Source organism: Atractosteus spatula, chromosome 9, assembly GCF_055471065.1.
Source record: "Atractosteus spatula isolate fAtrSpa1 chromosome 9, fAtrSpa1.hap1, whole genome shotgun sequence".
Classification (NCBI taxonomy): domain Eukaryota; kingdom Metazoa; phylum Chordata; class Actinopteri; order Semionotiformes; family Lepisosteidae; genus Atractosteus; species Atractosteus spatula.
This window is the reverse complement of record NC_142714.1, coordinates 48,755,244-48,781,124: the sequence shown is the minus strand read 5'-3', so window position 1 is coordinate 48,781,124 and position 25,881 is coordinate 48,755,244. Positions and strand designations below refer to the sequence as shown.

The 25,881-nt window shown below is 48.4% G+C and overlaps 1 protein-coding gene across 2 annotated transcripts in view; it reads right to left on the bottom strand.

The window, feature by feature from the left end:
* Positions 1-22,176, bottom strand: part of pof1b (POF1B actin binding protein) — a 28,155-nt gene extending 5,979 nt beyond the window's left edge. The window contains exons 1-10 of one of the 2 annotated variants that reach the window (XM_088925342.1): positions 21,606-22,176; positions 18,558-18,635; positions 5,455-5,654; positions 4,171-4,204; positions 3,523-3,603; positions 3,320-3,412; positions 3,035-3,148; positions 2,054-2,206; positions 1,731-1,850; positions 796-924 (exon numbers count right to left, since the gene is read on the bottom strand). In XM_088925342.1, coding sequence (XP_088781468.1) covers positions 796-924; positions 1,731-1,850; positions 2,054-2,206; positions 3,035-3,148; positions 3,320-3,412; positions 3,523-3,603; positions 4,171-4,204; positions 5,455-5,654; positions 18,558-18,635; positions 21,606-21,986 — 1,383 coding nt within the window. In that variant the 5' untranslated portion in view covers positions 21,987-22,176. The remainder of the gene's footprint in view (positions 1-795; positions 925-1,730; positions 1,851-2,053; positions 2,207-3,034; positions 3,149-3,319; positions 3,413-3,522; positions 3,604-4,170; positions 4,205-5,454; positions 5,655-18,557; positions 18,636-21,605) is intronic. The other variant, XM_088925341.1, reaches the window with a different exon arrangement.
* Between the last annotated feature and the right edge of the window lie 3,705 nt (positions 22,177-25,881).

The window sequence follows — 25,881 nt, the reverse complement described above, 5'->3', positions numbered from 1 at the left end:
TCAGCTCAAGAAGGAATTCGAAAACAAGATTCGATCCGATTTTCGGCTGTCAGAACACACAGGCAGTAAATTTCGCTTAAGTGCAGGTGGCACGATGTCTCTTTTGTAACTGAACATAATTGGCAATTGATGAGTTTACTTATCCAGTCTGCTCTACTGTACATACACCTGCTCATCCAGACTGCGAGACCCATAATAGATCTGTATGATTAAAATCTCTCAAAAGCCCTCTCATGAGTAGAAGACTATGCTGGTCATCCCAGGTTTGCACAATATAAATTAAGACCACTTTCTCTCTCTAATCATCACTGGGGGAAGAAAAAAGAAACTTTGTAACTGAACACTATTGAAAATGAATTGGATGGAGATTCCAGGAGACGCAGGCACAGCAGATGAAAGGTTTTTATCTAACCTGCTGCACTCAGGAAGACCTCCTTGCTCCTTGTGAACAGTGGTCTACAGTGCCCATGCATATCCATATTGGAGCTGCTGCATGCTTTGTGCAGCTATAATTGCATTGCCTTTGACAATGAAAACCACCATACGTTACAGTGCATTAGATTGTGATATTACTTCATTGTGCAGTGCTCTAAGCTGGACAGCTTCAATAACATTATTCATCAATGAATCAAGCACAAATGTTTTCTGAGATTTTCCTCCTCACTTGGAGGATTAAGGATCTCTGAAGGACTCAACTATCAGTTGACTATAACAGCTGCTGGGAGTGTCCAGCAGGGACTGGACACGCCTGGGTGGGAGACTCAGATTGGGTGGGTCTTGCTGCAAATTCCTCACCTCCTCCTGCTTCTTGATGAGGCTCTCCTTCTGCTCCAGGGAGGACATGAGCTCCGTGATCCGCAGCTGCAGGCTGTGGTCGCTGCTGCTTTTGGAGGAGAACTCAGTCTGTATCCTGTTGAGCTGAGTCTGAAACACACGTGCACACCAGCTTTGATTGTCACAGCTCTCAGCTTCCCTAAACTCTGTTCACCAGCCCACGCCGTCTCCCTCTCTCTCCTGGTGCCTCAGCTCTGTCCTCCAGCCCACACTGCCCCCCTCCCTCTCCTGGTGCCTCAGCTCTGTCCACCAGCCCACACTGCCCCCCTCCCTCTCCTGGTGCCTCAGCTCTGTCCACCAGCCCACACTGCCTCCCTCCCTCTCCTGGTGCCTCAGCTCTGACCAGCCCACACTGCCTCCCTCCCTCTCCTGGTGCCTCAGCTCTGTCCTCCAGCCCACACTGCCTCCCTCCCTCTCCTGGTGCCTCAGCTCTGTCCACCAGCCCACACTGCCTCCCTCCCTCTCCTGGTGCCTCAGCTCTGACCAGCCCACACTGCCTCCCTCCCTCTCCTGGTGCCTCAGCTCTGTCCTCCAGCCCACACTGCCTCCCTCCCTCTCCTGGTGCCTCAGCTCTGTCCACCAGCCCACACTGCCTCCCTCCCTCTCCTGTCGCCTCAGCTCTGTCCTCCAGCCCACACCGCCCCCCTCCCTCTCCTGGCGCCTCAGCTCTGTCCACCAGCCCACACTGCCTCCCTCCCTCTCCTGGTGCCTCAGCTCTGTCCTCCAGCCCACACTGCCCCCCTCCCTCTCCTGGTGCCTCAGCTCTGTCCACCAGCCCACACTGCCTCCCTCGCTCTCCTGGTGCCTCAGCTCAGTCCTCCAGCCCACACTGCCTCTCTCTATCTTTCTCCTAGTGCCGCAGATCCGCCAACTGGCCCCCCTGCCCTGGCTCTTACCCTCAGGGCCTCCAGCTCCTTGTCCTTCTCCTCACGCAGGCTGCTGATCATCTCCATGTGGTATCTGGAGATCTCTTCAGACTTGGCCTGGAAGCTGGGGCTGGTGCACTGGCCGGACAGCTGGAGAGAGGGAGGAGGAGAGGAGAGAAACACAACAGATGTTGCACGAGCTGCCTTTTTCCCCCCCATACACTCCCTAAAGCCCTGCCTACCTACCTGTCTGTGTGCTGTATCTACCTGCAGACTTACACACTTATCGATCAGTACACTTGTCCTGCACTGATCGATGGGCAGTAAGCTTTGCCCCAGGGGTCTCTCCGTACCTTCTGCCGGAGAATCTCGTTCTCCTGCTCCAGTGCCTTCTTGCTGCACTCCAGCTCCTTGAGCCGGTAATCCCGGTCAGACTCCGTGTGCTTGGTGGTGAGGAGCTGGCTCTCCAGGCTGCGCTGCACCATGACGCTCTCCTTCAGTGACAGCTGTGAAACACAGAGCCAGCCAGCGCGTCAGACAGGCAGGCAGGCCACACCGCGGGAACGCGCCAGCGATGGGGGCTGCCGAGACAGGACTGACGATACTTTCATCATCGCCGACTAGCTGGGAAACACGGCCATGCAGCTTCGCTTACATTGCCTAGAGACATATAGATGGACTGCACCGGTCTCCCATAGAAGATCCACCAGCCAGTGACACGGGGGTAGGAATACAGATTACAAACGCGCAGAGGCCACTCAGCCCATCGAACCTGTAGCTAATAAGTACTGCAAATGGCTAATTAGTTACTGATACAAGTCATCTCATTCAGCCATTGCTTGAAAGAAGCCACGATATTGGCCGCAGAAACACAGCTGGGAGGGTAAAGGTAAAGAAGTTTCTCTTGTTCTCGGTATTAAACGTAGTTTCCCCTGTGTGACCTCGGTATCACTGCAGATTCTGAAGACAGCCGGTAGGTGGTCTTTATCAGGTCCTTCAAGAATACTTATATCACGCCTCCTTGTAGTCCTCTCTGTTCAACACCACTAAAGAGGTTCAGTTCCCTCAGCCTGCCAGTATAGGACAGTCCCTTAAGCCCCAGAATGTATCTGATTGCTCTTGTCTGGATGGATCATAGAGCAGCAATAGCTCTAGTTATGAAACATGGTGACCAAAACTGTACACAATATCCTACATGAATGCTGGTCAGGAAGGGAACACGCATCAAGATGAAATCAGTTCCACCTTGCCTCTCTCTGTCTATGAACAGAGAGGACTGGATGACCTCTGACCTATCTGGCCTATGCAACCCCCCCTAGCCACGCCCCCAGTACCTGCAGCTGGCGGTTATTCTCGCGGACGGACTCCAGGAGCCGGTCGTACTGCTGGGCCTGGTCAGCCTTGAAGCTGAGGTCGCTCTCCAGACTCTCCTTGTCCATCTCCAGCCTCTGTCATTGCAGGGGGAACAGAGGCGGTCAACCAGCAACGGGGGTCAAGTGCAGGTCACGGGACAACACAGGCCTTGTTTTTTTAACACCTAGCGCAAGGCGCTTTGAGATAGACCTTTAAAGACATTATATCAAATAAATTATTATTAATATTATTTTATTCGTCTCTACCTGGAGGTCCTGCTGCAGGTGCATGAGCTCCTCCCTCAGGCTGCTGAAAGTGGACAGCAGCAGACGGAGAGTCTTGTCAGCGGTCATCCGGGTCTGAGAGAGGGAGAGAGCACATCACCGTACTGCACAACACCGCTCGAAAACAAACACCCGCAGGAGCCGGAGAAACGGAGACAGGGCGCGGGAGAGACGGCCATGCCCACCTCCAGCAGGTAGCGGATCTGCTGCTTGGTCAGTTCGGATGCATCCTTCGGGATCAAACACTCCACCTGCTCTTTCTCCGCCTATGGATGGATGAACAGACAGATTTGCTGCTGCACTGTCCTTTTAAAGCTCAACCACTGCTTTAGCTTCTATTGGTCCCTGGTCCCGGCTGGCATCTGGCTACGCGTGGAAAAGCATTTTATTCCCTACACGAGAGGGACACTAGGAATGGGAATGTACTACTCCCACTGCCAGTAACACAGAGGGCCACATGCATCCAAATTCTCTACCACGGCATGCCTGCACCCGTCTCTCAATTAGTAAGACAAACACAACTGGCCTTTCAGGGTAATGACAATGTATTAAGATTTTTTTTCTTGTGCATAAAAACTACCATAAACTTTAAAGCATGGCAGAAAAAACTTCACTTTTGGCCCAGCGTCTGAAACCTGGAAGAACAATGTGTCCAGAAATCCATACAGTTATCTGAAAAGCTGAGAAATCCATAGCCGAGTGGAAATTTCTGCAAAAAACTTTATTTCGTAAGAAACAAAAGTGTTGAGGAAGTCAGAAATCCCGGGATATTGTTTTTTCCACAGCCCTGCTGTTGTTCTATTGCATGAAAATGCTGAGGTGCACCTTCCTACCTTATAGTCAATTGTGTTGTCCAGGTGGTGTTTCCTGCAAACAAACAAAAAAAATCACACAGTGTCATCAGTTCAGCTGCCAGACCGCTAGGGGGCGATGGGGGGAGCGTGGTCTGTTTATTGAGAGGAGCAGGGCCAAGGAACTGCCCCTTTCTCCACTGAGCGCCACACTGACAGAGAGTCGCAACACAAACAGCAAATCAATGACAATCTGGGTACAGCTCACAGGCACACACACAGGCAAATCACAACCCTGTCAGGAGTAAAGGTTTCCATTTGCGTTGTGAGTCATCTCTCACAGATAAGACCAAAACCCTCTCCCCTGGTATTTGCATGTGAACACTGCAGATTGTAGAAAATGTCCTCGTTAAAAGTGCCCAGCACCTTCAAGGACAGGTTTCAATGCTAACAAATGAATCTGGGAAAAAAAGACCCATTGTTGGCTGAAGGGATATTTGTTGCAAATGTCTTGCTTTGGCAACACTGTAATTCATCAGTTGTGCCAATAAATCTTATTGAATTTAAATTTGTGAAGGAGAGGACACACAGGGAGGAGGGGAGAGTCGAGTTAGACTGTGGACAGAGAGAAGGAGGAGAGTCGAGTGAGACTGTGGACAGAGAGGAGGAGGAGAGTCGAGCGAGACTGTGGACAGATAGAAGGAGGAGAGAGTCGAGCGAGACTGTGGACAGATAGAAGGAGGAGAGAGTCGAGCGAGACTGTGGACAGAGAGAAGGAGGAGAGAGTCGAGCGAGACTGTGGACAGAGAGAAGGAGGAGAGAGTCGAGCGAGACTGTGGACAGAGAGGAGGAGGAGAGTGTCGAGCGAGACTGTGGACAGAGAGAAGGAGGAGAGAGTCGAGCGAGACTGTGGACAGAGAGGAGGAGGAGAGTGTCGTGCGAGACTGTGGACAGAGAGAAGGAGGAGAGAGTCGAGCGAGACTGTGGACAGATAGAAGGAGGAGAGAGTCGAGCGAGACTGTGGACAGATAGAAGGAGGAGAGAGTCGAGCGAGACTGTGGACAGAGAGGAGGAGGAGAGTCGAGCGAGACTGTGGACAGATAGAAGGAGGAGAGAGTCGAGCGAGACTGTGGACAGAGAGGAGGAGGAGAGTCGAGCGAGACTGTGGACAGAGAGAAGGAGGAGAGAGTCGAGCGAGACTGTGGACAGAGAGGAGGAGGAGAGTGTCGTGCGAGACTGTGGACAGAGAGAAGGAGGAGAGAGTCGAGCGAGACTGTGGACAGGGGGTGGGTCGAGCGAGACAGCGAGAGGAAACGAGTCACCCACTGGCCGCGGATCTTGCCCACGTGGTCGGCGATGCAGCTGTAGATGTCGGAGTTCTTGCGGTACACCTCGGCCAGCAGCTCCCCGAAGAAGCGAGTGTCCAGCTTGTTCTGCTTCGGCTGCTCCGCCGCCCGCGAGGAGACCACCTTGGCCTCCGTCTTCACCACGCTGCTCCTCTCTGCTGTCTCGCTGAGCACAGTCTTCTAGCCGCCCCAGCAGCGCCACCGCCAGGACAAAACAAAGAGCAACGCCACCGGTTATCTCTTAAATGCATTCACCCACGCATCTCCAGCGAAGGCTGGTCATAGCTGCGGCAAACAGTGTGTCCTCCGCTTTCAGCGATAATGTCCAGACCAGTTCAAGAACGGCATGGGCTGCTCAGGTAGAACTTGTCTGTCACACCTGGAGCTGGGTGCATGAAGCAGGTGGCTGCACAGACAGCGCCTCCTACAGGCTGTGCCCTGCAGACGAGAGTAGGTTCACTGTTCCCATGAGTGCTGGCTGCGGTTGCGAGGGCAGCAGTGTTATCCTCCAGGAGGGGCGATCGTGCTCCCTTCAGATTCCTGCACAGCGAGCTCACACACCTTGCTGCCACGCCTCTGCACTGTGCGCATTTTACACATGGTCTGCCAAATGCTTAACAGCCAGGATATTTATAGAACATAGCAATGGCCACCCCTGCTTTCAGAAGACCATACTTGTCAAGGTTTGATTGATCTCCTTAAGTCATCAGTCACATTAACAATCTGTCTGTCACATGGTTGTTGTGCAGTTATAAAAAACTGCATTATCAGACTTAACCAACACACTGAAAGACCAGAGCTGACCATCCCTGGCCTGACAGGCAAACCTTCTACTCCATCCATGACTGGAGGAATGTGCTTGTGAGATTCTTATGTGTCAAAGGAAAATGAGGCATCTGCTTTCTTCCGCTGTCATCTGCACTATGTCACTATCATCTGCACTCTTAACCCATGATATTCCGTACACACGGATTTGTCTACTAACAACTGGAAGAGCTGCATCCTTATAATCGATTAGAAGAGCATCAGTTCCTCCTGTTTGGCTAGAACTATTCCCAAAGCACTGTGGCTAAACACTGGAATCTAAACTGAAATCCATAACTAGACAACTGATGAGGAACCCAACGTGATTCCTCTTGCACAGCACAACGATCCATTTCAAGTTTTACCCAAAACTCTAGCCAAAACCAAGCGCGGAAGTTTAAACCCTGTGGCAATCATGTAGAATATGTTTGCACAGGGAAATATGTGTGTGAAGAGAGAATCATAAACATTAATTATGTTGCAGTACACAAACCGTGCGGATTAATAATTTACTCCAAAGTCCACAAGAAGACAGTTCTTTGTGCCAGACAAAACTACTAATGCTGTATTTGTGAAGCACAGCAAATCACAGCACAAGCACGCGATTGTGGCAGTGTTGTCCATCGTGTCGCTAGCCAGCTTCCTCTGGACAATTTTTGCAAGACCTGCAGGTCATCAACCCCCTGACACTGATCACAATGCAATGCAGTGGCATTCTACTTTTCACCCCTGTGGCAGACAGGCCTGTGAGCAAAGTTCAGAGGATCACAAAGCAGACACCAACAGCACATTTTAGGAATTTTAGGGATTTGAGCTCCGAGAGGTGTTTTTTGCATAGTGCATTAAAGAGATTTGCATAAAAAGAGCTGAAACTCTACAGTATGTTTTATGTAGAAGGTAGAAGCAGCAGGATGGTGCCAAATGCAACTTGGACTTAAAGGACTTTGCTGTATGAGACCTCTCGAGCATTGGGAGTTTTGTCCTGCCTGGTCACAGTGAGAGGAAGCTGAGAGTTGCCTGTGCCAATATGACATGGATTTCAGCCTGGATTCTCCTGAATGCTCTTCAATTGCCGATTAAATTGATCTTTATCAGCTAGGTTGCTTCCAAAAAGGCCACAAAACCCAGATCAGTTTTAAAGCAGGGCTAACTGGCTGAGCTGCATTCCCACGGTGTAGCAAGATGCTGCCAGTGAGAAACAGTTCCAAGGAGAGGGGAGAGGTGCTGTCGTGAGTAGACTCAGAAACGATCTCAGGCAAAAACAAAAACAACAAGGAGGCAGTAAAAACAGGAGGCCCACCCAGGGTTGCAACACACACTTATCTGGCTTTCTAATCTTAATTATTTTCCGAGACAGCCACACTTTCACTGTGGATACGATGGGCTCAGCACAGTGACAGGCAGATGTGGGACTCAGATCTGAGTATGTAAAAAACAGGAAATCAGGGCTTTAGAACCCCAAGAAGCAATTGAAGCCAGGTGCTCGTGCGCGGTTTGCAAGATTTCTCGAGGAATTACAAAACTGCAAACTGAGCGCGTCTGGAGAAGGACCCAGAGGGGACTAGAAATGGACAGGAGCAGAAGCAGGACAATACTGAGGTCGTCTGCGGCCCCACAGTGAGGTACCACCCCAGGCCAAAAAGAACAATATGACAGATATTCCAATACCCTATACGTTCTCCTTCATTTCTCGTTGCTTTAAAGCAGGAGTCTTCACCTCTGGCCCTGAAGTCCCAACCCAGTTAGTCTTATACAAGTAGGTCACCTGTTTCTAAACTCGGCAACACCTGTAAGGTTCTGATGAATTATGCAAAGGAACTCCTGAAGTAAGAGAACTCAGGCGGGTGGCACCCCCTGGGATCTCCAAATTTCATCTCTTAATAAATCATCTACATAATGGATCACAGTGGAACTGTTCCAGCTCCTTAGAAACTGGTGGTTTGATGGTGACCCTTAAAACCTGCTGGACTGAGGCCCTTCAGACCAGGGCTTAGGAATGCTGCTGTAAGGGAAGGTGTGAGTCACCTTTCCCAGTATAGCGGTCATGCCTTTGCTCCTTAGTCATGGGATTCAAAGCTGTTCCACAGAACTGGAATTATTTTAAGACAAAACTCCTTCTTTCACCATGCTGTCCAGGGGAAAGGCAACTGGAGGCAACATTTGAAATTGAATAGCTTTCTAACAAGCTAGCCTTATTGGGACTCCTCCTTTCAGGCACCCGATGACGTTCCGTTTGCGTCTTTGCGTCTGGAGTCATCAGTCCATCTCCTCTCCTCCCTCGTCTCATGCCAGACACCCTGAGAGATGCACTGAGACACACGTATACAAAAACACTGCTCACAACATGCAGAGAGCCCATCTGCTTGAATGGCATGAGACACAACTGCAGAATGAACACAGCAGCTGCCGAATGCAATAAAATATACAGCACTCCACATCTAAACATCACAAACGTTCTTCACCCAAAGCAAGTGGAATACAGACCAAAGCTTTTTCCCCACATCCGGCGCTATGCTGTCGAGTTTTCTCATGCATGCGTTTAGAAACGCGGGCATTCTGCAGCGTGCATGAACAGGAACAACCCCAGGAAGGGCAGAACCCCGTCCTGCAAACTGGCCGTGTGAGGGCCGGAGCACTGGTCACTGCAGGGTGGGAAAGGGCAGGAGCGGACTGTGTCCATCTGCACCTCATTTTGTTTGTTTGTTTTTTATTGCGTAAATGTCTGCTAAAAACTGCCTAATGTTTTCACACCTCTCTACTTGTGTTACAAAACACCAGATGATTTGCAAATGAAAGGAAATGCTGTTCGTGCTCGATTGGCTTCTAGCGCCTAATTGATAAAAGGAGCTCATTAATCCATCATGTGAAAGAAGCTACGATGTCACAACATAGCTGAGCAGGTTGCTCCACACCCCTACAACCCTTTGCAGCTTTTTGTGGGTCAACCTAGTACAGAACAGAGAAAAACCAAATCCGATCATGATAGAGGCATGTTGAGGGCTAGATGGGCATAGCACAGCATAATAAAGGTTTTGGGTAAACCACTGAAAAGTTCAAGTTCAAGCACAGCATAATAAAGGTTTTGGGTAAACCACTGAAAAGTTAACAGATGGTCTGAACCACAGGAAACTGTAGAAACACTGTATCCTGCACAATTTACCAGGGTAAAGAGTCACAAACGTCCGAGCTGAAACTCCTAAAGCCCTACTTCCCAGAACTCGTACTTGCCTAATTTGTTTAAACCTTCCAAGAATCACAATCAATTTGAATTAATAAAAGAAAGGGTGCGTCTTGTTATTTTAGTTACAGTTCAGTGACTTGTTATTTTAGCACAGCTGAAGTTGAAAATGGTGGTGAGCCAGGAAAAACGGCAGAAGACCAGAAGTTTCAGCAACCAGTACAATCGGTTTTGAAATCCCTGTGATCCAGTCATTCGCAGCACAGTAACGGCACATGAGAACATGAGAGGTGACCAACAAGAGGAGACATTCAGCCGTTCTGCCCGTTAGATGGCCAATAGCTCATCGATCCCAGGGTTTCACCCAGCTGTCTATCGAAAGAAACTCAAGTATCACCTTCAACAACACGGCTGGGTATCTTGTGCCATACTCCCACAACCCTTAGTGTAAAGCAGGGGCCTTCTATCCTCAGACTTCAATGCACTTCCGACGGTGCTGTGTGGTTCATGCTTCACTCTCGATACTGACTGATTTCGCTGGTTTGACCTTGTCGGGGCCTCTGACTGTCTCTCGCACTCTGTTCAGGGTTGTAACGTTACCCAGAGGAAACTGAGCTGTCCTCTGCCACTCGGAATCTTCCGCCGCAGACGCGAAGTGACCTTTGTCACGCGATGAGACGCGCTTGGTTGTTTAACCGGGCAGGGCGGACCGTGGGCGTGTCCACTCTCCGCGCCAGGCCTCGTCAAATTGCGTTTCTTTTACAAACGTTTAACTTCTTTAGTTACTTTACAATCAAAGGCGGAAAAAAAAAAGTTTTCCCACAAATAAAAGCGAACAGAAACGACAGAAAACAAAACTACCCTTCCAGAGGTAAATTAGAAATGAGAGCACAGTAAGATTTTCACGTACAAGTCTTGCACGTTTTTAAATGTTGTTCAGGTATTTTTTTCTTAGAAACGTTAAAGAAGAGAGCAGCATTAGACCATAGTGTTGAATGAATATAACATCTCGTATCTTAAAATTTTACGAGGCGCGGTCATTTTAAACGCACTGTGTGTTAACGCATTAGGGGAAAACGTTTGTGGCTGTGTGATCCCTATACTTCTAGTGTCAGCCAAATTAGCGATTACATCATAAAACAAATTCCTGTATCAGGCGTGTATGCAAGATCGGTTAACGTGTGCATTTCAGCACTTTTATCCCACACCGGTCTGTGCTTTTTAAGTGTCTTTTTCTTTTTTTTCATTGCAAATTACAACGGCAGAGTTCGAATACCACAGTCTTTGATCAAACCGAGAGCCGGTGTGAACATTTTGCAGCCGTGCCTATTTTTATGTGAATATAAAAAAACAACAACATTTCAATAGGATTGCGTTACTCATTACAATTTCAATGCGAAAGGTGGACTTGAGTTCGTTTACCGCAGTAAATCTGAATTCACATTCTCACGTTTCACATTTATTTAATAATAATAATAAAAAAAATTATTTTATATAGCGCCTTTTAAGGTGGCTTCTCAAAGCGCTTTACAGGATGACGACAACAATAAATAAGAAGAATGCTGTATTTATGTAGTTAAGTTTGATATGCCACGTTTTACAGTTATTTGTAGAATGCTTGCTCATATATTTCACGCTGCACTGCAGTAAACTGTGGTAAGTGCTCCTAAAGGTATACGTGCGAACTCGTCTTCAGCCCGCAGTCGTGCTGCTAACAGCGCTCTCGCGCGGACTGGTCGCGATATGGAACAGGACAACAGCATCGTGTGACGTGGCCTGTCTCGCAACGCCACAGAAGGAGGGATTTTTTTTTTTAAAAAGAAACAAAAAAAAACCGCACAACGGCCAAAACCCCGAAGGGTTTAATTTCGAATAGGCACGGGCGAGCGTCCGGCGGCCGCATCGGGCCGTACTGACATCTCTCTGCCGCGCCTGGAGAGGACCCATAATCCCACCTAGGAAGCAGCACCCAGAGACGCAGGGAGAAGAGCCAGGAAAGGCACGGGAACCGTTCAGTTTTCAATTAACCCCCCCACCCAGGTCTCCGTTTACGAGGCACAGATTATTTTTCAAACCACACACCCCCTGGATCTCATGTCCTCATCATGCTTTAAGCGTCAGGCTCTTGCAGGAACTGTACTACTTACAGCACCCAGAAAAACACAAAACAGACGGGCTTTAAACTCTGTACAGGCTCCACGTTAGCGTATTCAAAATGAGACGGAAGATAGCGGTTTGCACACATTTCATATATAAAAAGAGCCTTTCGTCTTGCAAAACCTGGAGTGGATGAAACTTCCACGCCATGAGACTCTCTTTTCCCTAACCTGCTTTTTAACAGCGCCTTTGGGCAGCTCTTTCGAACGAGGTCATTCCCGCCTTCCCGAAACTCCGTTTTTGCCTCCTGGGATTTGAATGACGGGGGGTTCTGACGCACCCCAGCCCGCGCTGATGGGTGTTTTGCATCTGAACGCGGTGTTCACACCTAAGAGGACAAGTCTAAACAGTCCCACTTCCACACCTGCAAATGAGAAAGCGTCTGGAACTCTCTCTCTCATTGCTTGTGAACAAGGAGTGTCGTTTTTATCGGGGCACAAGAATCCAAAGGGAACACAATCCCTGTGATTATTGTAATCGCAGTTAATGACAGGCTTCCCTGGGGAGATTAAGTGTAGATTACCTGTAGGGGCACAGCGACAAAGCCATTAGCAGTGTGATTAACTACATACACATTCTTTCATCCAATGTGGGCTCTAGATTATGGAGCGATCTCCAATCACAGGCAAACGCTTCGCACACATGTACTGGATTAAAAAAACAACAGGTAAAAAAGATCTTTGCTAGATTTCAGAGACACATGTCTCTAGTCCCTAGGTTTCAGGATCTGGTTTTGACTCTCTGACCATCTTGCAGAAATATTACAGAATGCACAGTATTTTAGTGCCGAACAATGCACCAGTGCACCAGTTTGCAAATAAAGATAACTCTTCGTATGGACAGCAGCAATGTAGAAATGCATCTAAAACCAAGAACAGGAGGCACGTCCTTACACCAAGGGTTGTGGGTGTCTGCCACAAGCTTCCCAACGATGCTGTTGAAGCTGATGCCCTGCTTTCTTTTAAGACCTCTCAGCTGCCAATATTTCTCTCCTGAATAAGCCTCCAAGCAAGCACATTGTAATTGAACTCTTCTTCCTGACATCTCAAATACTGTATACGCTGTACATGCGGGTGGGTCAGACAGAGGAGATCGTCCTGGGCCAGTATGGTGACCAGGGAAGAGGGGAAACTCTCTGGCTAGTCTGCTGATGGTTGAATCAAAGCATCTCATTGTCTTAACAGCTCCTCAACAGTTGTAATCAACCAGGTGATCATGACTCAGGCGGTGCATGCTTCAGTTAAAATCAGGTCATCTAGAATAGCTGTTTATACCAATCCCCAATTAATTTGGCAGATTTTAATTCAACTGAAATACCAAACACTGAACGCCTGATATGTTTACCCAACTACATGATTTGAGTTCAGCCCTTTGTCATCGCCAGAAGCAATGCACTCTAGCAACCAACAAACTATCACTATTCAAGATGTAACAGTATGCATTTCTTTGTAGTCTTTACATTTTAATGTAATGAAAAATAATGTGCAAGTATTCTTGCTATCAATAGCTAACGAGCTATTGATGCAAAATGTAGCGTTCACTGAGCATTGGTATATACATGAGGGAAAAAATGTAGTTGACAATTTACGAATATATAAGCTTATGCACTTGGGAACTATGGAAAAACCACAGCTGTTTCTAAAGCTGCTATTCCTTTCCTGGCAAGAGGAACCGTGGGCAGACAGAGGCTGCGTTGGCACCACTGCAGGAGAGAGATGGTATCTGTGGGAGGGGCACAGGGTTCAGACAGGGGCCTGGCCGTGCAGGTAGACACAACACTGCAGAAAGAGACGACACACATCCGCCCTGTGCTCTTGCAGCTGTGGTTAGGAGAAGCCTGCCTGTTGACACAAAGTCTCCACCCGATCCTCTGAGCTCTGTATTGGGGGCCAGGAGAGCTTGACTAGTCAGGCCCCCTGCTTTCTGGGATTCTAACAGAAGAACATTTAAAACTAAGAACAGGAGTCTCTTCTCTACACAAAGGGCTGCGGGGGTATGGAACAAGACGCCCTGCCATGTTGTTGAATTGGCTGAAGCGGATTCCCTGGCTTTTTTCAAGAAGTGGCTGCATGAGGTCCTGGATTCAATTAGCTACTCACTGATGGGCCAAACAGGCTGGATGGGCTCATGAGCCTCTTCTGGTTTGCAACCTCTCCTATGGTTACAAAAGTTCTACTAACTATAATCGTGGCCAAGAACACACATCCCACCCTTACCCGCGCCACCAGGAACTTGCCAAGTCTGCAGATTCTCATACGTCAAGAGGGTCAGTCTGTCTCTAATGACTGGTGTAACTGGATTCAGGCTGTTATTCAAAAATGCTGTAATTTAGGGCAGATCTGCAATTACCTCGGCACTGATAGAAGTTGCGCGACAGCACAGCTTTCCAGTCCTGGTTCTGCGTGCCCTAACAGAGCAGAAAATCCCCCAGAGCCATTCAGCGTCCTAAATCTCCAGCAAGGTGAAGTTTAATAGGAGATGGAGGAATGCCCGAGGTGCAGAGAACAGCAATAAAAGAGCCATTCGAAAGCAGGACTGAAGATGAGAAAATGTTGCTGCACCAGTTGTGGAAGTGTAACTAAAGCAAACAAAGGCAGATCATTTTGGCTTTAATTTCAATAACTGCAAATACCTAGACATAGGTGTGAACTATATTACTATATTAATTATTAACTATATTAATACATTGCTACCTATTTCATCTATTCTATAATGTTACCAGATATGAAGGCGCTGCTAGTCTACATCTAAAAGATGGGGGACTTTAAAAAGTTAAAAATGCACAAAGGATTGAGCAGGACTACATGGCAAGAATATTTCATTTCATCCTTTTATGTAATCTGTCGTGTTTGCTGCCAGTATCCAGAAACAGGATTCAGAATAGGGAGAATCATGCATGTATTTTCATCCAAGCATTTTCTCAACACTTCTGCCAACTCGGGGTACTGGGGGAGTTGGTACCTATCTTGGCAAGAAACGGGCCTAAGGCAGGCTGCACCCATTACGGGACTCCAGTCCATCACAGACAATTTCAATCCAGGGCCAATTTTCCCAGACGCCTACCAGCATGATTCTGGACTGTGGGAGGAAACCAGAGCACCCAGTGAGAACCCCATGCAAACCCAGGGAGAACATACAAACTCCACACAGACAGCACCACAGGCCCGGATATGAACCCGGGGCCCTAGCACTGCAAGGCAGCAACGCTAACCACTGTCACACCATGCTGCCCACAAGCATCTTCAATTTAAGTTAATCAATTGCATGTATATAGCGCCTTTCTCCCTAAAGGACTTTACATATAGAAGGGGACCCACTTTACCCAGCAGGCCCACTGCATGCTTGAGGTTTTGCAGAGAAGGAACTGCCCCCCCCCCCCCCGCCGAGCTGAAAGGTACCGCCACCTCTCACCTACACAATCCGCGGGCTCCTGTTGCCAGGTGCTGTATCACAGAACAGGAGGGGCAGTAAATCAAATTCTTCCCGACAGAGACAGAGCCCCCAGGCTGGAAGCTGCTCCGGGGGGGGGGGGGGACAAGCCGCAGGAGAACTCGTTCCCCCAGATGGTTTGACAAGCACTGCGCGTCAGAAAGGATCCCCAGGCCCTGCCATTAAAGCCGGCTGAATTGCCGACACGCTCGCTGTGAAAGACGACGAGGTCAGCGCCAGCGTGTCGTCTCAAAACACTCCGCTCTGCAGAAGCCACGTCGCCTTGGTTCGTGGGCAGGCAGGGGAGACAGGGGAGTCTCACTGCCAAGCGACATGCAGGTGATGACTCAAGGGTAATATCAGGAGTCTTCCAAGCTAAAAGGCCTGTCTTTCCCCGAACACAGCCGAACCAACGGCAGCCGAGACATTCTTGCAACAAGAAGGAGGAGGAAATCGAAGTTTTAAAATCAGTCTGGCAACAGAGGCCGTGCGTGCGTGCGTGCCAAGGGCTCTCTTGCAGAGCAAGATGTCACTTTATTCTTATTTCATATAGTGCCTTTTCAAGGCCAGGCTGTTTTTCAGAATCAGCAGCATTCTCTACAGAATCCCAGGACACCGCACTTCAGTCTGAGAGAATGAACTCTTAAATAATAATCAGTAGTAGTAATAATAATTCCTTATACTTATATATAACTTTTCTGGGCACTCCACTCAAAGCGCTTCACAGGTAATGGGGATCCCCTCCACCACCACCAGTGTGCAGCCCCACCTGGATGATGCACCAGTACTCTCCCCACACACCAGCTCTCAGTGTGGAGGAGAGCACAGTGATGAAGCCAGTTCAGAGATAGGAGATTATTAGGAGGCCATGATTGGTAAGGGCCAGGGGGAAATTCAGCCAGGACACCGGCTTCACCCCCATCTGCCTTCAAACAGGCCGACGTGTCCCAGGAAAGGCTCGATTCTCAGCGTGCGGACTCTGCCCGGCGTCCACCTGCCCAGAGGTCCTGTCCGAGCCAGAGGCTCAGGCTGCAGGCTCCAGTGTCCACAGGACACCCTCGGGGCTCAGGCTGTATTACCCAACACTCGCACGCTCAGATTTCAGCTCCAGGGAAACCCAGGGAAACCCTGGAGCTAAGTCATTACTCTGCAAAGCTGCCATCATCATTAAAAAATCATTTTCCGGGCGTGTCACCCCCATGGGGTTTGAAAAAATGCCAAAGAAAAAAAAGGGAGAGAGGCCGATATCCAGCTCGCTTCCAGCTCCTCAAGGCCAGATGGACTCTCGTGCTCATCACAGGCCGGACATTGTCCAGGGAGACAAGGTCCCTATTCCCTGACCAAACACATGACATCCCACTGCAGGGGAGTAGACTTCACATGGCGAAAACTGCTGACTTAACAAAGCTCAGTGCTGTCGGAGTGTACTTTGTGAAGCCCGATGGATAAACTGCACAAAAAGCCTTTTTTCCTGACTTCTTTCCAGATTAACAGGCTGTTCTGTCCTACCCAAGCTACCCATTGAGGAGAGCCATTCCTGCCCTCGGATTTCCTGTTTTCATTCCACCTCAGAACCTTAATAACTATAATCACTGAAGTGAATATAAAGACAGCTGTGTCCCTAGAGCAGGGGTGTCAAACTCACTTCCTGGGGAGCCTGGAGTCTTCCTGTTTTTGTTCCCATCGAGCTCCTGGTTACCTTGTGAAATACTAAAGTTAACTAATACTTCCAAATCACGAGCTTGCTCCAGAGTATTTTACAGGAAACTGTACTGTTAATGAAGTGAATGTTTTGGGTTGACAACAATAAATGGCCTTAATAAACAGCCTGTATGTGTTTAAGTAAGAACATAAGGTGATAGTTTAATTGACAACTCAGGCTGGACCAGAAACCAGAGCACACCAGCTCCTCCAGGAACTCAGTTTCAGAGCACTGTTCTCAAACCTACAGGACTTGAGGACCAGGGCTACCTTCACGCTTTCTAGATTAGATAATCACTACTATATATTTGGCTAATGCTTTTAACCGATTGCAAAGGTTAGAATTAGGTACTGTACTTTCTTTTGTTTTCCAACCATTTAACAAACCTAGGGTTAAAGTGAACAAGCAAGCTAGGGTAAGCGGGTGACTAATTAAAAACATTTTGCAATGGTCTGTAGAGCCAGAAGCCTGCATGCCAATTTTGAAATGCTGCTGCTGGTGTAGGCTGGCACAGCACTGTTTACATGCCAGAAGTCTCCTGAAGACCTATCAATCATTCAGAGGGCAGCGCAGGTCAGCATTGAACAAATAAGATGGCTAATCCAGATAAAAACAAAGCAACACGCACACTGCACAGCCAAGAACACATCACTGACAGGGAGTGCTGGAAGAGACTGCATCTCCCAGCCCTGATCCTGGAAGAATCCTGTCAGCTGGTTTTCATCCCGGACGAGCTCTACAGCTCCAGTGCTAATTCGCGACTTCATTGATCTGCTTGCTTGTGTTGATTTTTATTTCACTTGTTCTTTCAGTCAGTCCTGAAGGTCAAAAATACCCTACTTCAGGGGTACCTGAGGAGTCTTTACCCCCATTGTCTTATCTACTAATTCTGATTACTGTCATTAACGTTTGTTGCACCTTGTCATTGTCTCATCAAGGGCTGGCTCAGTGCTTGCAAAATAAACTCCTATACAGAAACTGGAGGAAAGAGGGGGCGGATTTAGCAATCTGACCTGACGAGCCGGTGCTTCTTGTGGCTAAATTAAGACGGCGCAATTCAGCCTTTTTATTCTGCAGGACAAATCTTTTCAAACAATTGGCAAACAATGGATTGTGAAGATCTGGGAGAGAACAACGGTAAGGTGCTGTTGGCAGTGCCCAGGCTCTGCTGCCAGAGTAAGAGCCGCAAGGTCCATTCGGATCGTGGTACCATCTTGAAAGTCTGCACCCCGTCTCCAATCATAGAGTGACTTCACTGTAGCCTGCTATCTCAGAAGACACAGCTGGTCCCTTGAAGGCGTTATTACCCGTTGCTTTTGGCAAACGCCCTCGGTATAGTGTCTCCTTGCCTCATAATTAACAAATGAGCCAGGCAAATCATTAGTTGCTTCAGGCTGTTAAGAATTACCATTGGAGCAAATAACATTAGCCTGTGACCGGCCAAACTCTCCAGGCTCTTTGTTTAAAACGCTCGTTGTTAGGAAAGTGGCCCGGATTAGATCAAAACTAAATCCCACCCAACAACAGCAGCATCCCACCGACCGACTTTACGGCAGCTTTGTCTTCACCAGAGGTGCCATGTTTGTACCCAGCAGCTGAGAAATCTGGGTTTGCAGCTGGCAATGTGCAGGTAGAGTGGGTTTGATGTCTTCAAGGCCAAAAATCCGCCCTCGTCGTGTCTCATGTGTGTTCTTGGTCTGTTCTCCAACCCACCCCCCCCCCAGTCAAAAACAGCTAGGAAGTATTCCAGCGAATCTCCCATACTGATGCGATATGTGCACACAGTTGTGCAACAGTGCAATGCAACACTCACCTCACTGGAGCTGGGCTCAGGGCTCTTGGCAGGGCTCGAGGTCTGGCTGAACACAGATGGAGTTTTCCCATTGGAGGCCTATAGGGGGAGACAGAGAGAACACACTGGCTAAGAACCAGAAGTGGCAACCCACCCGTCAAACAGCACGCTGAGCACCCAGGAACGCTGCTCTGCTCTGCACACAGCAGAGAACCTCCTGGGGTTCCCCATCACCTCATGCTGGGCCTCCAGTGAGACAGGCCGAAAACCACCACCCATCCAGCTTCACAAACCAGATGCTTCCTCTTTATCCCGATTCATTTCATCGGTCAACTCTTTGACCGTTTCTCTAAAGGTCCGGTCTGTCTCGAAGGCGCCCAACCCGTCTGAAGAAGAGGAGGAAGGAGGACCATGGGCTGCAGAAATCCCAGCAGAAGGAGGCGCAGTGATTCACAAGCGAGGGATGAAAGCAGCCCACTGCTAGCGCATCTCAATCTGTTCCAACAGGCTCTTTGCTGGGTGTGGTTCTGCAGGGACCTGTGCCAAAGACCGCACTGTGAATGGCGGGGATTATGTGTATCCTCTGTCTCATGTCCCACTTCAGAAACAGGTTTATAGGGGTGTAATAAGCTAATGATCGCCTTTCATTTCACCTGTTCAATGTAAATCACTACTTTCAAATAGTCTTCCTTAGCAGCTATTGTCTCCAAGGTAATGCAGTCTCTTTACAGACCTTCCCCCCCCCACCTCTTTGGCGGTTTATGATAATGTGAAACAAATTTAAGGAAGCCTCGTAAAACAAGGAGAGATTCTCTTCAAACTACCATGTAAATCAAGAGAAAAGATAGACTTCAGAGCACGATTTCTGTTGGCTGATTGCGCGAGGACATTTAGGTTTTCCTCAAGCCACATTTTATGAGTGGGGAAAAAAACTCTTTCGCGAACGAGAGGTAAGAGTGAAAACGTGGGCGTCTACCTCTTGCAACCTAAAGATCTGGAGCGCAGCTCTGCCCGGTGTTTGTGTAGCACGGCACACAGATCAACCAGCAGTAATTAATAAACCAGTATTCTGACTTCTGACTGAATGTGCTGTATGTCATTTTGGCTTCTCTAATAGCAATTGCCTGAACAGACCTGTCTCCACGTGAAGTGATGGATTCCTTTTTTGTTTAAGATTCAAATTTTAATTCTATTCCGTCACGGGATGTCATCTGATAATGAAGTGCATTATTTTAGAATTTCTGCCTGAATGCCGGCATCTCTGCAGTTTATAGCATTAACCGGAGATTAGAACAGAAAGTAAAAACCCTGACAGGACAGAAACCTCTGGGGGGGAAAGCTCAGGAACTGGGGAGAGAACCTGGGGTTCGGGGTTCAGTAGCTGGGCAGAATATGAGGGGCGGGGCTCGGTAGATGGGGAGAATCTGGGGTGTCTAGAAGCAGTCTAGTGCAGACAATTGTCTTCCTAAACATGAACAGCATCTAGTTGCTAGGGCTTGTAGATCATGTAGCTCTGGTGAAGAAGCTCATGCAGAAGCCAGGGATCAACACCAGAAAATCTGCAGACAAGCATGCTGACCCAAACTGCCCCCACCCGAGCACAGCTCTCTCTGCCACCCAGTGCCCAGAGGCAGGAATGAGCTAAATTAACCTTTAACCTGCAAACTGGCATTCACTAGATTCCAGAGGAGATTGAAAGTGCTAACATCCCCTTTAAGCAATATTATTGGAATTGAATATTTTTTACTCAGTACTGAGTTCAGGTTTTTGGTCTCACAAAGCAGTTAACAGATCAGTTAAGAGCAAAAAACTCACTTTAACTTAATACTTAAAACATTATTACTCTTCATTCATTCACGTGATTTTTCTTTATCATGGTGGTTCTCTTACTAGTTTAATCTGATTGACTCACCTAGGTTAACTGTACAACAAGCACATCCCACCCCGGATTTGAACCCAAAACCTCCCAGTTACAAGACCTAGCCATTGTGCCCCCACTGCTGGGACCAGTGACAACACTTCCTGCTCCTACAGAGTCCCATTATAACAACGCCACAGTGCTCAATATTTATCTAGCAGAATTCTAGGAAAAATGGTTAGTGGAAAACTAACAATCACACTTTACATAACAACAGCCGCATCGCTGCAATGTGTTGCTGGTGTTGAATACTGTAGCGAATAGCAACATAATTAGTCAGTTTAAAAAAACACTCTGCGGATTCTTCCACTTGACTCTTTGGTCTGGTATACACCAGTTCCCGCCCTCATCTTGTCATTTTCAGGCCTAAATGAGCAGAACGACATGACAGATCCTGTCACATTTACTTTTGCGAGGGGCGTTAACAAAGTCACGCCTTCATTTCTCTCTCACCCTCTTGTTTTAGCCAAAGCTGAGGAACCAGGCAGCTGCTGTCAAGTGTCTGATCATTCTCTGGTGTGTCCTGATGATTTTGCTTTTTAAAGCACAAACCACATTAGGCAATTCCTAGTCCTTCAGTCACAAAACGAACACAGACACAAAATAAAAATGCTGCACATCTATACAGTAACTTGGGTGATATTTTTGGACATACAAGTATCAACTGTCTATTTGCCTATTCATACACTGATAAGTGACCGCCTCAGGCATGTTTTTAACCAAGAATGTAGTGTGCCACTCTATCAGTATAATGGATACAGCTTTATTCAGTGGCCCAGTACACGGTACAATTGCTAACTGGCATTCACTGGTTTCCAGAGGAGATTGAAAGTGCTATCATCGCCTTGAAGCAATATTATTGGACTTGAATGGTTTTTACTCAGTACTGAGCAAGGCAGTGAAGAAATCGAAACCTTTATTGCAGGCTGACTGATTTTATACCGCCCTCCCCCCGTCACAATGTAATAAAGCTTTCGTGTCTTTATTGAGCTCGGCGGGACAATTGCCTGCTGGATGGAAGGTGCTGTAAAATACCGTAATATAAATTAACCAAATTCAATTACACCACATTTTCAGTGCTCAAAACTAGGAAGAGCAACGCGCAGTAAGCGGTAAAGTGACACGGATTGTGGTTAAAAGCTTCAACTTACGTCCATTTCGTCCAGGTGTACCGTGCTCTGTTGTTGTACGTGTTGCTGTTGATAAACGGTGTCCAGTCCGTCGGCGCTACTCACGCTGTACCTCTGCACGTAGGTTGGAGTTGTCAGGAGCTGCTGTCTGTTGTCAACCAACCAATACGACTCGGGCATAACTTTCCTTTCGACCGGGACCAGGTACCGGACCGTCTCGTAGACCACATTGCTTTCCACGCCGGCTCCGTTGGTCACGTACTGTACCGGTACCCCCGTCATCTGCAGCCCCGAAACCGGAACGCCCGAGACCGGCAGCTCTGGGGACATCGGCGACAAGGATGAGGAAGAGAAGCTCACGGTCCGGTACGAGGAAGCGCCGGGAGACACGGGCAAGGACATCGTCGCACGATTGTCGTTAGTGTGGAGAAACAACAACAAAAAATGTTCACAACGGAGATAACTACAGCTTTCCCTGCTTTTGGAGCGAAGAGCTGTGGGCAGCGGGAGAGAAGCGAAGCCAGGAAATACGGCGAAGCGAGCTGCGTCTCGCTCTGCGCTACAAGCCCAGGTGAACTGACTTCGGAAGTGAAGAGCTCACCTGGGCGGCCTGTGAAAACCTCTCTCTCTCCCGGAGACACGCCCACGATCACTCTCCCTTCTCCCCGCCTGAGCTTCTGCCTTTCAAAAACAAACGAGCAAAACTTTAGCCAAAACAGAAACTGTGACTGTAATCTTGTGCTCAGACTGGTGTTTACAGGCTATTCCAACCAGCCTCGCCCACGAAACCTTCCGAGGCAGCGGAATCGTCACATTTCGGACTTTTGTTTCCTCAGAATTGCATGTAATTCCACTCGGCCCGGCGGTCAGCGCTGCTGTTTCCTCACAGCTCTGGCGTCACGGACTGGAGCGCCTTCTGTGTGGAGTCCGCATGGTCCACTAGCGTGTCCTTCCACCTCCCAAAGATGATTTCAGTCACCACGTCATAAAGAAAAGATATTGCCGCTCCATCAGTCCAGAGTCGACACTACAAGAGAAGACAAGACTACAAGAGGAAATGCTACAAGTATTCAAAATGTCTCAAAGGCATCGTCAGTGCCACCCAGCGGATTTCTTTCAGAATGAACAGTGAAGCACCAGAGGACACATGTGGAAACTACATGGATGTGCATTTAAAAGCGAGAACAGGGGGCGCTTCTGCACGCTAAGGGTGGTGGGAGTGTGGAACGAGCTTCCCAGCCACACTTGCAAGAAACAGATGGAGGAGGCCCTGGGATCCATTAGCTACTAGCTGTCCAATGATCCAGATGGGTTGTACCCATTATGTTCTGATGCCATCTTGCTCACCGGTATGGACAGATGTCCTGGCCGGGGTGAGGTCCAGCCTGCGGGCTCCGCGTTGCCCTGGTTCTCACCAGGACTGGGCAGCTGTGGGTGAGTTCAGTTGCTTTAGCCAACTGATACAAAGTCTTGCAATCTCAAGTGCAGTTGAGCACTTCCTGAACCAATTAGCTGATGAGACCACACTTCCCTTGGGTTTAGAAGAGACCGGGCTCCCAGTTTGAGTGACTCTAGCTGAGCTCTGTACTGGAATTAATTTGTATCTGTTCGAAAGCTGGAGATCTTAAGACACTAATGAAACCCAACAGCTAACAGGTAACTATCCCTCATGTTTAGGAACTGAGTGCCATTAAAGAGCTCAAATTAAACCTGTCACCAGGACTGTTAACAGTTCAATGTTCAGTGCTCGGGTGGGACAGAAAGAACCAGAACTGGGGACATATAGGCTAGCCCGCTGATATCCACTCCAGATCCTGAGCCATTTCTGCAGGTTTTCATTCCACCCTGGACTTCCCAGTGATTACGTGTTAGTTGGAAAACCTGGCATGGTCCTCCAGAACCCAGAGCGGACAGCCCTTCAGCCCAGTGAGCGTGCGTAGACTGAAAAGCTAAGATTCAGGCACTCTGCTGTGGGAAGTGGGAGGACTGGCACCACTAACACACTGACCCACGTTCACGCTCAATAAATCAATCTGATTCCTGCGCTTTGCAATGGTGTTGAAGCCGATTTTGTTTTACGATTGGGGAAGACAGGGCTGGGGTAACCAAACTCCTCTCGGGATTGTAATGTTGGGTTATATTTGTCTGAGGTTTTTTACATGTGTGTGTGGGGGGGTCGTTCACGTAAGGGTGATGTCTGCTCTGATATCAGAAACCCATCTTGATCAAACAATTACACAGCGCGAAGGAATGAAGTTCAAGGTGTGGTGTGGCGGCTTCTCCCCTGTGTAATAAATCCTGAGCCGGCGCCGCCTCGGAGCGCACTGAGCCCAAGACAGGGGTTCGATCTTTCAGAAGAAAGGTTCCCAGAGGGTGGGCCCGTTTGGACCCATCGGTAGGTAGTAGTTAGTTCATGCAAGGCTCCCATCCAGCTGTTTCTTGAAGGAAGGCAGATTATGGCTTTAATAATACAGCCAGGTAGCTTGTTCCACACCCCCACAACCCTTTGGGTAAAGGCGTGGCCCCTGTACGTAGCTTTGAAGGCCCTTCCACAGAGTTTCCTCTTGTGGCCTCTGGTCCGTGTTCTTTCTGGAGAATCCTCAGCTCCTTTAAAAGGAAGCAGCCTTACTGACAGCCAAAACAAGCACGTTTGGTTTAACGTGCATTTAAAAACAATCAGAAAATAGGGTCTAGTCGCATCTTTTCTTTTTCTTTTTAAAGAAACCAGTCTTACTGCCCCTCCTGAAGGCTGTGCGATTAGTGAGAGTCAGCATCCACTGCGGAGTGCTGAGTCAGCGGGAGGAAGAGCCCTGTGTGGGGTCTGGGATCAGGAAGCTAAGGCCAAGAGCTGGGCTGATGGGCTGGACTGCTCCTGCCAGCAGCTGTCTGTCTCGTGTTTGTGATGTAACATGGGAAAGAGCCGGCTCTGGGCTCTGGGCTCTGGGCTCTGGGCTCTGGGCTCTGGGCTCTGGGCTCTGGGCTCTGGGCTCTGGGCTCAGGATTGTCCCAGAAATTATTAATTATTAATTATTATTAAATTATGAAATTATTAGAAAACTAAAGTGGAAAGAAAACATCAGAGGGCGGAATGCCAGCATGCCAAATCTAGTGCTCACTTCAGACGAGTTAATTACAGGTGTTTGAAGATGGAGGTGAGGAATTAGGGGTTTGAAAGCATTCGATTTACATATCTGTATGTAAATCATCTGTATGCAGCTGGAATGTGTAAAATTTCATGGCACTGTATAAAACCTACGTGTTAAAAAAAAGCGAATCTGCTTTCAATAGCTGCATATGATTTAAGTGATATAAACATGACTCTATTTGATTATACTGCATAGACACCACATTAAACAATGCATCATTCTCAACACACAGCTTTGTGAATATGCAGTAAAACGCAAGTTGCGCACGCAGAGAAGGCGTCGATGGCACAAGGCCTCTGCTGCTCTCGCTGACATCACCGCGCCAACGCATTCGCGATGGTCCAGGACCGGAAGCATCAGTTCCCACCGACCGGCTGTTTCACGACAGATACTGAGGCTTCAGAGCGACGATGGTTACCGATCGCAATAGCCCTAAAGCTACCCCGGCGTTGTCGGTATAGACTTTGCATTCTAATATTTTTATGTTATTTTCGGATTCCACGTTGTTCTCCCAATCACATGACGGATAGAAATTGGACCCCAGAATTACAGCGACCTGGAAGCCCGCGATGAATTGGGGGGAGGACAGGGTGAACACAGCTTTTCCTAAAGTGCAACACTCCTGTTTGAACGGTGGAATTGGGCACAAAAATTTGGTACCCCCTGTCAACGGAGTGAAACACGAGCCAGAAAGCTCGAGTGGAAACTGCATGAAAAGTGCATTGAAAACTAAGAACAGGAGGCATTGCTTTACACAAAGCGTGGTGGGAGTGTGGAACAAGTTGCCCAGGCATGATGTTGACGCCAATACCCTGACTTCTTTCAAGAAACGTCTGGCTGGGGCCCTTGGATCAAATACTGTAGTTACTAACCAGCAAACCAGCTAGATGGCCCTTGTTTTGCAGCTGGGCTTTTTGCACCGAATGAAAGGTTCAGGAATGCCTGGCAGCAGACTTACGCTCACAGTAGTTCGAAGACATGAAGTTTGATTCAGCTGGCCAATGCGTGCAAACAGCACGATGCCTTCTGGGAGCAGGTACTGTCCTGCAGTCTGGACACTTCCCCTACTGCGTGCGTCTCAAACATGCACTTACTGTAATTACTGACCCCTGTCAACGCGGTCACAGTTGAACTGGACGAACGGTACAAAG